This window comes from Megalops cyprinoides, chromosome 21, assembly GCF_013368585.1.
Source record: "Megalops cyprinoides isolate fMegCyp1 chromosome 21, fMegCyp1.pri, whole genome shotgun sequence".
In the NCBI taxonomy this organism is placed as follows: domain Eukaryota; kingdom Metazoa; phylum Chordata; class Actinopteri; order Elopiformes; family Megalopidae; genus Megalops; species Megalops cyprinoides.
Window position 1 is genome coordinate 1,373,461 of NC_050603.1, and position 11,789 is coordinate 1,385,249.

Genomic DNA, 11,789 nt, shown 5'->3' on the forward strand with positions numbered 1-11,789 from the left:
CTAAGCGGCTCTGGCAGAATGCAGCAGCCGAACAGTGTGATCCCTCAGTAAAATCTGACACACTGCACTGTTGCTCTTACAGACTGTAGTTATTCACACTGAGTGTGCTAGGGTGAGGAAAGTTAGTGTTAACTCTCTGGATCTTTATTTGGCACCATGTGAACACTATGCTTTAAGGTAGTGTTGCTTGTGTGTATTGTGTGTGTATTCTGTGTATTGCGTTTCTAGCTGCCTACATTCTCCTTGCTCATGTTATACGTATTCAGTGTATCTGGCAACGCTAGCCACACAAGTCACTCTTCTGTAGAGTCATGAGAAGCTTCAGTCAGCGCTGCACATCATTTGATTTCTGTTCTGACTCATCATCACATGACCTGCGAGGCGCACACTACAGTTACTGTAGCTGCGCCTTCCTTGGTCAGCTGCCAATCAATCAAAAGCTGTCACGAACCGAGTCTGAGTGTTCTAAGACCCCATTAATTTCTTGCATAGCAACGTTTCCCGTTTCTCTCTTTTTTTTTTGGAGGGGGAACCGGGGTGCGGGGTGCCCCGTGACACACCCCACTTTTCCCTTTGAACTCTGAAAGTGTGTCAGTGGGTTACATTGGCTTCAGCGCCGGGGATCGAGGGGCGGAGCCGACGCCGCGGGTCACGTGTTCGGAGCTGGCGAGCGCTGTACTCGGAAACAGCTCGTAGTTTCAGCAAGCAGCGCAGCCGACAGGGAGGTCCTGCCATACACAGCCTGTACTGACTTAGCCAGCCAGGTTATCCTCTGAAAAAGAAAAACCTAGTTGTTATTTGTTTTTTAATTTGAGATATAATAAGCACATAGTGATTCTAGTTCATCAGCATCCCATAAACAGAGGGAATACGCTGAATGGTGAAGAGATAGCTAGTGATTGATTCATTCATCAAGGGCAAGATTTAGCTTGTTGGCTACCTGGCTACTGTTTCTGTTTCTTTTTTGTTTTTTTAAAGCAGAATTAAATCTGGATTTCCACGTTCATTTGGGTGGAGCGGGTAGCTTTTGCTAACATAACACCAGCCCTCACTAACGTTAGCTAGCTAATCGCTGGTAGCAAGGGCTAAGAGCTAGCAAGATTCTTGTGTACTGTCAATCAGCGACTTTTTAAGTTGCTGAAAACGCAACGAAGACGGCCTCAACGTTCAGCTAAAGAGTCCCTGAATCTGGAGGACATGGAGTCCACAAAAGGTGGTAAGAAAATAAATACTTCATCTTTAGGGTTCAGATGAGTGCTTTCCGTGTTTTTAGTCTATACATCTTTGAGAAACAACTGCTAAGTCGTACATTAGGGATGCCTGTGCATATTGCCAGTTTGTGTTCGGGCAAATGAAATACCTCTCCCACTGGCTTCATTCAGAATGTTGTGTTTGGCTATCGAACTGCTTTAAATAGCAAGCAAGCCAGCTGTTTTTATTTTAAACTTACTTTAATATTTGGCCTCGGCGTCTTGGGTGTGTGCTTTTTTAAAAGGGTGCAGAATGGCGTATTTTACCCGATCGGTCTCAACCTCAGACATATGTAGGTTAGGAGTCCTAGTGTGGCTGTTGTTACTACGGGAGCAGTTGGCTGGAGCGGTACTGCAGTTTCCTCGCTCACATGGACCGGTCATCCTGGCCATGTGCGCCTGTGTTTACGCTCCTGCTGCGTCCGCTCTGATTGGCCGAGCGGGGCGGTGACGCAGGCGTTGCATAATTGAGCGGCGCTCGCTGGTGCGGCCATGCGCCGCGGGTACACGTGAGGCCACGGCTGGCTTAGCGAGCGTGACCCACTTTCCACCGTCAGGACCCACGGAAAACATGTCAGGTCCACGTGGGGGCGTGTTCAGAGCCCGAGCACCACCACTCCTGTTTGTCTGCTAATATTGATTTCAGAAGTGTCTGGAATTATGTATGCATATTGCTGCTACCGTGGTATTGCGTAGCTAGCTTGTGAGTTATGACAGGATTTTCTGTGGGCAGTCAAGCTGCTTTAGCTTTCTCACTCGGTAACTGCGAGAGACCATTTTAAAAAATGCTAAGATGAGAAGCTAATGTTCAATGCTAACTGACCTGCTTTTAGACCACTCCCTTGATTGTCGTATGAAGAGCGGTGAAAAGTCACTTATATTATATAAGCATTGTCGAGGCGATTAGTGAATAAAATGTAGCTTGTTGCTCACGTTGTGGGAGGAGCAACAGTTATACAAACTTGACATACTTAGTGAATGCTCAATTCAACATACAAGCCTGTTACTGTTACTGTTGTGGCATCGTTCACGTTTCCTGTTGCGTAAAACATCTTCTGTGGTTGATTAGCTACCTGGCTCCCATGAAAGACTGCTTAGCTCAGAACAATTATTTGCATTTATAGACAAAAGGCAACCAAATTACATTGTTTGTAAACACATTGTATTACATTAAGTGATATACACATTACATACACATTACATTGCTTATAAAGTGACATTTTTCTTTGGCAGTCCTTTTTTGTGTAGAACGTTTTAACCTTTGTTAAGTAATACTTAAGTCACTTGCGATTTTAAAAGTATAAATTTAAACATAATTTTATTTTGCATTCTACTTAATATTTGATACAAAATTGTAAATGTGTGGTTATTGTTGTTTGCTTGCCTTGAGAAGTAAAATGAAAATGAAGGGTCTGATTTTAAATATGCAGAGATGGAGCCCACGTCAGCTCTCTCAGTACAAAACATGCGTTTTTACTCTGGCCTTCTATTCTTTAGGTGTGCCCAAGTAAAGTAATACTAATAATTGTTTTTCACCGTGAGCAATAACCTCAAAGGGTAAATGATAATTCCCCTTTGCTAGCCGTTTTGGACCTTCAAAGCGACCAACACTTCACTGCTAACAAAAGCAGTAATGTTATAATTAGTTTGTATTCTCGCGTATTTCAGAAAGATTGTGCTGGTCTCCGGTCGGGTTGTCTCGATCTGAGCTGGAGCTGTGTGTTTTCTGCCTACACCCTCTTGAAGCCTCCATTATGTAACGCTGTTATCTAACCACGGAGAAGCGAGGCAGAAACCAGGTCAGCCAGCACAGGCCGTGTGGTACACTTTCCCTGAGCAGAGAGCGGTGCATTGTGGGTAGGCGCTATAATTATAAACAGACTCCTGCCAGTATCTGAAGACTCTTCTCTTTTGCTGATACCTGAATGCAGTAAATATTGTCTCACAGTCAGCTGACTTAGTGCCTTTAGCTACAAAGGGAAAAGCATCATGGTTTGTATATGCCTGCATGTGTGCAGTGTAATTACAAGCATTATTGTTGTTGCTATTGATATATACTGTTGGGATGTGATGTGTGTTGCCAAGGCTGAACTGTAGGAAGTCAGTGCAATAAAAGTGATGTAATTAAAATTCATGCATCATTTTCCTGTGTGCCATTACTGAGTGTACTATATATCTGTGTGAGTAGAGACTGTCCCATTCTACAAAGCTGTGCAAGAGATACTATTCCTGCCACAGTGGGAGAGATTTAGCTGCACTTTGGATTGTCTTTGGATGTATGTGACCTGTTCTGTCGCCTCCTTTCTGCCAGGTGGTGTAATTGCATACATCAGCTCCTCAAGCTCCGCCTCCAGCCCGGAATCCTGTCACAGCGACTGCTCCAACAGCAGCTACCAGTCCTCCTCTCCCACCCACAATTCCTCACCCAGCCGGGGGAGGGGCCTGCACATAGACAACGCTCCCACACAGCCCCACCCACGGAGTCATGGCAACACCAAGACAGGACGCTCTGCCTCCACGACCAAGTGTGGCATCACAAGTGAGTGACAAGAGAGCCAGCCAATCACACGCCAGACTGACACACCCTGCGTGCATGTGCAGTACGGTCACAGGCTCGCTGTTACGGGAAGGGAAACATGATGCAACTGTCACATCCCGCTGTCCCGTAGGAGCCATTCTGCTGTGGATGCTGTGTGTGGAGTGATTTTGTATAGATATTATGTATGGAGTGAATTTTGTGTGAGTGATCTGTGTGTGGAGTGATTTTGTATAGATATTATGTATGGAGTGAATTTTGTGTGAGTGATCTGTGTGTGGAGTGATCTGTGTGTGGAGTGATTTGTGTGTGGAGTGATTTGTGTGTGGCGTGATTTGTGTGTGGCGTGATTTGTGTGTGGCGTGATTTGTGTGTGGAGTGATTTGTGTGTGGAGTGATTTGTGTGTGGAGTGATTTGTGTGTGGAGTGATCTGTGTGTGGAGTGATTTGTGTGTGGCGTGATTTGTGTGTGGTGTGATCTGTGTGTGGAGTGATTTGTGTGCTGAATGATCTGTGTGTGGAGTGAATGATCTGTGTGTGGAGTGAATGATCTGTGTGTGGAGTGATCTGTGTGTGGAGTGATTTGTGTGTGAATGATCTGCGTGTGGAGTGATTTGTGTGCTGAGTGATTCGCGTGTGGAGTGATTTGTGTGCTGAATGATGTAATGAATGGCTCGTTTTGCTCTGCAGAGATCAGCGGCCTGGTGCTGCTGTGTAAGGTGTGTGGTGACGTGGCGTCAGGATTCCACTACGGCGTTCATGCCTGTGAGGGATGCAAGGTGAGACTCCCGGTTGCCTCGACCGGACTGCGGTGACTGTGACTACAGGCCAGGAGAACGGCAACCGCGAGACTGAACCAGGGAACAAACTCTGAGACTGACAGGCCCAATTCCCGACACATGTGCGAGACGCAGTTCTGTACGCGAGTAAAAAGGTTGCTGAACGAGACCGAGGCCACCCAGCTTTACTGCGACAAATTTCTCAGGACCCAAACGACGGACTGGCGTTTAGGCCAAGACCTAGTCTCCAGACTCACTCATGGTGAGTGCTGCGTTTGGTGTCAGTGTTGAGTTACACATACAAAGAAACTCACAACCGTAGGAATGCACACAGACAAGTAGCGTTTAAAAGAGCTGCTCAGGATGTATGAGGTTTTGGTGTTTGGATACACTGAGGTTCTCTGGCTTTCCTGAGAACTTCACAAAAGACAGATCTCTCTTTGTGTAAAACACCAGTTCCTTCCCCCTCTGGAAATTCAGCATTATCCTCGTATACGATATTATCTGCATCAGGTAAAATGTATCTCTGCTTGTCCCTTTTCTGCCAGTTACCCAAAGCACAGATTCATATTGAAACTGGGTCATTTCCACCTGCTACCCGCTTGCTCTAAATCAGTACCCCCAGGAAGTGGCCATTTGTCTAAAAAGTAGTTCAGCACTTTTTTTTTAGCCCAGCCCCTTCACTCCATGGCCCACTTATTATACGGCAGACTAGCGCCTGAGACGGAGACCAGAGACCATTTAAACAGAAACCGCTCATGTATTCCTAACGAGCTCCACACCTCTGTGCTTAGGAGCGTCTGGCAGGTAACAGGGGGACCTGGTGCTGGTGTACTAGCTACGGATGCTCTATCTATTTATAATGAGACAGGCAAACCTTCACATCTCAGCAAAGACAGAATTGTCAGTGTGCAGACAGACAGACCTGCGTGTGTGGGCACAGATCCCTCTGTGTCTGTGATCTTTCGCCTCTGACCTTTGGCCTCTGACCCCGGCAGGGCTTCTTCCGGAGGAGCATCCAGCAGAACATCCAGTATAAGAAATGCCTTAAGAGCGAGAACTGCCCCATCATGCGGGTCAACCGCAACCGCTGCCAGCAGTGCCGCTTCAAGAAGTGTCTGCTGGTGGGCATGTCCCGCGACGGTGAGGGCCGCGTCTCAGTCTCCACGGCAACCGGGACGTGGGGGGGGTCATTGCCCACTGTAACCCATTGCGTATTTTGTGAATGTGTGCGAGTTTCATCTTAGTTGTAGTTGAATTCTTGAATCTGGGGGGGATCTGATTGTAATCTGTGGGAGTGTGGCTCTTGTGTTGCCATGACGATTTGAAAGCGATTGGTTCCTGACGCCGATGTCGCCCTCCCCCCGTCTCCCTGTAGCGGTTCGGTTCGGCCGCATCCCGAAGCGTGAGAAACAGCGCATGCTGCTGGAGATGCAGAGTGCCATGAACAACATGATGAACAACAGCCAACTGCACAGCCAGCTCCACGGCAACCAGACGCCGCCACTCACAGACCAGGCCCTGCCCCTGACAGACCAAACCCCGCCTCTCATCCCTGAGTCCAACCCTGAGGACTCTCGCTCCTCCTGCTCACCCGCCTCCTCGCCCAGGGGCAGCCCGCCGGAGCCCCGCCCCGATCCCGAGGTTGCCATGGACACCTCCCGAAGCTCCGCCTCCTCCAGCGCATCAGACAGTGGGGAGGAGGAGGTGGTGGGCACCGTGACGAGGGCGCACCAGGAGAACTTCATGTACAACCAGGAGCAGGAGAGCCCTCTGCCTGAGACTCCGCCCTCGCCGGGCGTGGCCAGGCAGGTGGGGGACGGCCACGGCAGCGCAGAGGAAAAACAGGAAGCCTGGAACCAGCAGAACAACGTTGCCAGCATGGCCAGCCCCCACCCCGGCCCCCCCGCTGCTAACCGGCCCTACAGGGACGACGCCCCGCTCGCCTACTGCCCCGCCCGGCTGCCCAACAGCGCCCCCAGTGGCCGCTGCCCGGCCTATGCTCACACCCTGCCCCACAGAGCTCACAGCGACGGCAGGTTGGACAACGGCTCCTTCAGCGGGCCGGTGTGGAGCAGCGGCGGCAGGATGCACCTGGTGAGATACAGTTTCACACCTGACCTGCTTCACACCTGACCTGCCTCACACCTGGCCCGCTTCACACCTGACCCGCTTCACACCTGACCTGCCTCAGACCAGGCCAGAAAACTGTAAGCTCATAGATTAGCTCACACAGTGAAATCACTCCATGTTCCACTGGAGGCTTCGAAAACCTCCCTCATGTGTCTGCTGTCAGTCACTGACACATATGAACCAATCAGAAGATGTTTCCTTCCAAAGCAGAACACTGTGGTGCAAATCAGTGAGTGATTGACAGCACATGGTAGCTCCTATTTTAGGGTTCATGAAGCCTCACCTCCCCCCTCTCTCCGCCGTGCCCCCCCCCCAGGTGTGTCCGATGAACATGAGCCCCCATGTGGACCCGCGTATGAGCGGGCAGGACGTGTGGGAGGAGTTCTCCATGAGCTTCACGCCAGCCGTGCGGGAGGTGGTGGAGTTCGCCAAGAGGATCCCGGGGTTCCGAGACCTCTCCCAGCACGACCAGGTCAGCCTGCTCAAGGCTGGGACGTTTGAGGTATGGTCACAGTCACGCACGCACACACACTTACACAGGAACATCAACACACACACATGCGCATGCACATACTCACATGCACACTCACATATACGCACATACACAGACATGGACACCTGAACACACACACACTAACACACACTCACACCAGACCCTGCAAAGGGCTCGAGAGCTGAGGACCTGCCAAGCCCGTCCCTCTCCATGCCCAAAATGTCTCCCAGCTCTGAATCAGGAAAGGCGGGGAGAGACAGGGTGGAGCTGAGTGGAGTGGAGCTGGAGGGGGGGGTATCAGGAGTTTCTGACGCTGTCCTCGCCCCGCGCAGGTCCTGGTGGTGCGCTTTGCATCCCTGTTCGATGCCAAAGACCGCACGGTGACGTTCCTGAGCGGGAAGAAGTACAGCATGGAGACGCTGCACTCCATGGGAGCGGGAGACCTGCTTAACTCCATGTTCGAGTTCAGCCAGAAGCTGTCCGCTCTGGGCCTGACCGAGGAGGAGATGAGCCTGTTCACCGCCGTCGTGCTGGTCTCTGCCGGTAAGCCCCGCCCCTTCCTGTCCCCGCACGCTATTCTCGGGACCTGTCCTGCTGTGCCGCTGTCGCCTCGGAGACGGCACGTGCTCACTTTCCTAAACTGGGTTTGGGTCACACTGTTCTCACATCAAAACAAGCAGAGCCTCCTTCGGACACTGATTTTATGTACCCATTAACCCCCCCCCCCCACATAGGAAGTGCTCAGAACTAGAACACCCCCACTGTGGAACAGGGCAGATCGCTGTTACACCCTTTGGCAAGCTGAATGTGATATAAATATAATAGTAATAATAAACTTCGCTGGAATAGCACCTTTCAAGCCCGAAGTGCTTCACAGCTCGAGTGATATGCGCTTGTGGATGTTCCTTTTAGACTTCAGACACACATTTTCCTCCATGTCTGGCCTGTGTCACAGCCCGACAAGCTGCAGTGAACAGACAGGGCTCTGCACATGTCACCACTCTGAGCTCAGCAGGGTTTAGGATCTGCGTGGGTAACGGCATGTTTTTCGGTTTTTTTTCACGCTTCTGCAGATCGCTCGGGGATCGAGAACGTGAACTCGGTGGAGGCGCTGCAGGAGACTCTGATCCGGGCCCTGCGGAGCCTGGTGATGAAGAACCACCCCAACGAGGCGTCCATCTTCACCAAGCTGCTGCTCAAGCTGCCAGACCTCCGCTCCCTCAACAACATGCATTCGGAGGAGCTGCTGGCCTTTAAAGTGCACCCCTGAACACCCCCTCCCCCCAGCCTGGACCACTCCCCTCCCCTCCTCTCCCCTCCTCATAAACATTCGATCAAGTCCTCAAGTCCTGTATATTTTCTTCACTAGAGAATGTTCAGACATATGTGTTCTTTTGGGTTGTGTTTAAGGAGGCAGGAAATGCATCATTGTACTGTAAGACTTTTTCATAGGCCTGTCATTGGGGAAACCCCACCCACGCACATACACACACACACACGTGTGAGCGCGCACAAACAAAGGAAGCTTGCTGTGCACGTGTGTGTGTGGGGGAGGGGGTTTAGAAGTGTGTGACCTTTGAGAAGCACCTTTTTATATTGTAGAGACGTGCAGTAGTGTCATTGCATTGTGGGTGCAATATGTGACCTGTTGTCTGTTTTTTTTTCTCTTGTGCTGAGTGTGTATAGTTTCACATAGAGCTGCTGTGCTTCTCTGCACAGTGCATGAGGTCAGACCCCTTTACGCCCCTAATGGGGTTAGGGCGGAGGTCTGTGTATGACATCATCATCTGTTCCACTGGGGAGGCCGAACCCCTCAGTGAAAAGAACAGGACTAGTTTTCAGTGAGGTCATCGCTGCTAAGGCATGACTGCCCTTCACTGCTGACCCTCCTGGACTCTCCACTCACCTGAAAAAAGACCCGGGAATGTACACGTTGGGCGGACTTTCAAATTTTCCCCTGACTATGAACGAGTGTGAATGAAACTAAATGGGGAAAAAAATCAGGCACTCTCCTAATTTCAGTTTTAGCCAATGGTGCAATTGTGTATCTGTATTAATGCTATTAGTTGTCAATGTTTTTTTTATTTTTTAGGGGTTATTTTTGGAGGTTTTAAAGGTAATGGCAAAATGTTTTGGGAATTAATATCAGGGAGTTTGTAAATCAAACTCAAGAACAAATTGAGTGCCACCTGCTGGGTATGTACTGCAACTGCAGGCATGAGCACATGACTGAGGGATGCTGTTACCATGGCAGTGTGTGATTCGCTGGTGCACGTTTAATGTGTGACCGCTCACACACACACACCTGCATGTAACAGTCCTCAGTCAGGCATTTAGTGACTGTTGGGGGGGGGGGTGTTATCTGAAAGTCAGAGGTGTGTTGGTCTGTGCAACCACGTCACCATAGTCACGGGAAATCCATCACCTGTTACCGCTGGTTTCTGGTCCTGAGACTCTAAAGTCAAATGTCCTTGTAGAGTTACCTTCATTTGTGATCAGCTGCAAATTGTCAAAATGTATGTGTATGTGTGTGTGTGTGTGTGTGAGAGAGCTGGATATATACATTACATAGCCTTTGTCTTGCACACCCACACACACACACACACACACGAGTCACACAAACAGACTGAGAAACAGAAACGTTGCCTGGATGTTTGGAAAACGTTCCCAGGTGTGGGCTGTGTGAAGGTGTGAGATCACTGGCCTTCACACAGCCGGCCTGAGGATCCCTGCTGCTTACGCCACCTCTGCTACTTTGTGGTCTGTCTGTTTACTCCTGTGAAAGCATTGCAGCAAACGTAGATTTCTATAAATATCTATATATATAAATATATATAAAATATAAATATATCCATATTAATAAACGTGTATATATGCAGAACTTTGTACTGAGGATGTCATTTTCTTCATTTACAAAGCCTGTTTTTTTAAATGAAAATTCCACGAAGTGTAAAAAAGCATTCATTTTATTTTACAGTAGTCGTCACTTTGAAGCACACATTCAAACAATAATTTAAAAAATGTTTTGAATTTGTTGCCCCAGGCTTGGCTGTCACATTTGTAATGGCCTTGCATGTCACTAGTGGAAGGACCTGAAAGTGAGGAGAGCAGCCTTATCTGTGCTCTTTGGGTCCACTTTATGGAGTCTGCTGAAAAACAGCGCCACCTGCTGGACAGCAGTGCTACTTGAACCTGAACACCCCACATATCCTTCTAAAAGTGTTCAGTATTCCGGCTTCTGTGTTTAAAGTGTGGGGAGTTAAGTGTTACCAAATGTCTTTTTTTTATAAACTATTAATTTCTTCATCTAAGCCTGCAGAAATATGATCATTGTTCTGCTGGTGTTAGACTTTCTAAATACATAGAGGGAATCACCATTAATACTTAGGTATGTTAGTTCCTCTAGGTCAAAGTGACATTTTGACAAGGACTGTCTCATACACTCAAACATTGAATATCAAATGGAGCTAAAATACACCTTGAACCTAAACAACCACTTTGCCTGATTGATGAAACTCTGATCTATCTCCACAGCCATGCCCTGAGTCCGAGAGAGTGACAAGCCAAAATACATAAATAAAACAATACTCCACCAATCAGGTTGCATTCACAGAAACCATGTCTTTGGACTGATCGTACAAACTGTTTGTTTTTATCAAACTCAATGACACACAATAGGGATAGTATAGATGTAGACTAGCGTGACTGTTGTAATATCGTGTAAGCGAGCATGCTCTGTAGACTGAAATGGCTATGCTCATGAAGGTGCTTATTGATGAAGGTGGGCTGCATGAGCCATCACAGATTCCTTTGTTCCATGTGATATTTACTGCAGAGGAAACAAACATGGCTGCTACACTCCCTGTAGATTCAGGGATGAACCACTTATGCCTATTGGTCTGTCTCAAGCTTTGGCTTTCATATGCAAACTATATGCAATTGATTTGCATGTACTGTACAATTTAAGCACTTAAAACTTAAAAAGTTGTAGTTATAGACAACATCAGACATTAGGAAATGTCGTTAATTTGCATAATATGTGAATTATTTTTGTATTATTGTATGAGTTTTGTAAATGTATTCCAAATGAATGGTCCACATATTAAACAACAGGTAACCCTGCCATTTTCTTGGCAAATCTCAAACCCTGAGATTGTTCTCAGTTTGTGAATTATTACAAAGCATTTCAAAATCGCACAAATTCAGATTTGAAAATTAAAAAACTCCCAGCCGCAGGCTTAAAAACAGTCTTAACTGTATATATATATATTGAATGAATGAATATATATATGACTATTCATGACATTTAGAAATGTCAAATGTCATTGAAGCTTTTTAATCAGTTGTCAGACTTATAAAGTAACTCATAACGCGGGAGATTGCAGCAAGCTAGCTACACGGGATGTCCACGTTTTAAAGAATCAGCTATATCGTTTTTAGGGTGACCATGGTCAAAACAGCTTTACAGTAGCCTAAATATACTCTGTCGCCACGCAAGACTTCATGTCGTCCTGAATGGGGCCGCGCACACCGGGCACTCAACACATCCACGTGACGATTCACGCCACTCTTCTATTGGACCAAAAAAGGCGGCAAAT

The 11,789-nt window shown here is 47.9% G+C and overlaps 1 protein-coding gene across 2 annotated transcripts; it reads left to right on the forward strand.

Annotated features, from left to right (window-relative positions):
- The first annotated feature begins 711 nt into the window (after positions 1–711).
- Positions 712–9,980, forward strand: nr1d2b (nuclear receptor subfamily 1, group D, member 2b). 2 transcript variants are annotated; one of them, XM_036555250.1, is made up of 8 exons: positions 712–1,216; positions 3,562–3,789; positions 4,477–4,565; positions 5,564–5,708; positions 5,944–6,662; positions 7,015–7,200; positions 7,524–7,734; positions 8,265–9,980. In XM_036555250.1, exons 1-8 carry the CDS (start codon positions 1,198–1,200, stop codon positions 8,459–8,461), a joined length of 1,794 nt encoding a protein of 597 aa, XP_036411143.1. In that variant the 5' UTR covers positions 712–1,197; the 3' UTR covers positions 8,462–9,980. The 2 variants fall into 2 exon arrangements, with proteins under 2 accessions (XP_036411143.1, XP_036411144.1); XM_036555251.1 differs by having other exon boundaries at positions 712–1,213.
- Positions 9,981–11,789: the final 1,809 nt, after the last annotated feature.

Excerpts from the sequence above, each read along its gene's own strand:
- nr1d2b (XM_036555250.1), top strand. Across the intron at positions 4,566-5,563 it reads ATGCCTGTGAGGGATGCAAG|GGCTTCTTCCGGAGGAGCAT; the intron begins GTGAGACTCCCG and ends TGACCCCGGCAG. Across the intron at positions 6,663-7,014 it reads GCGGCGGCAGGATGCACCTG|GTGTGTCCGATGAACATGAG; the intron begins GTGAGATACAGT and ends CCCCCCCCCCAG.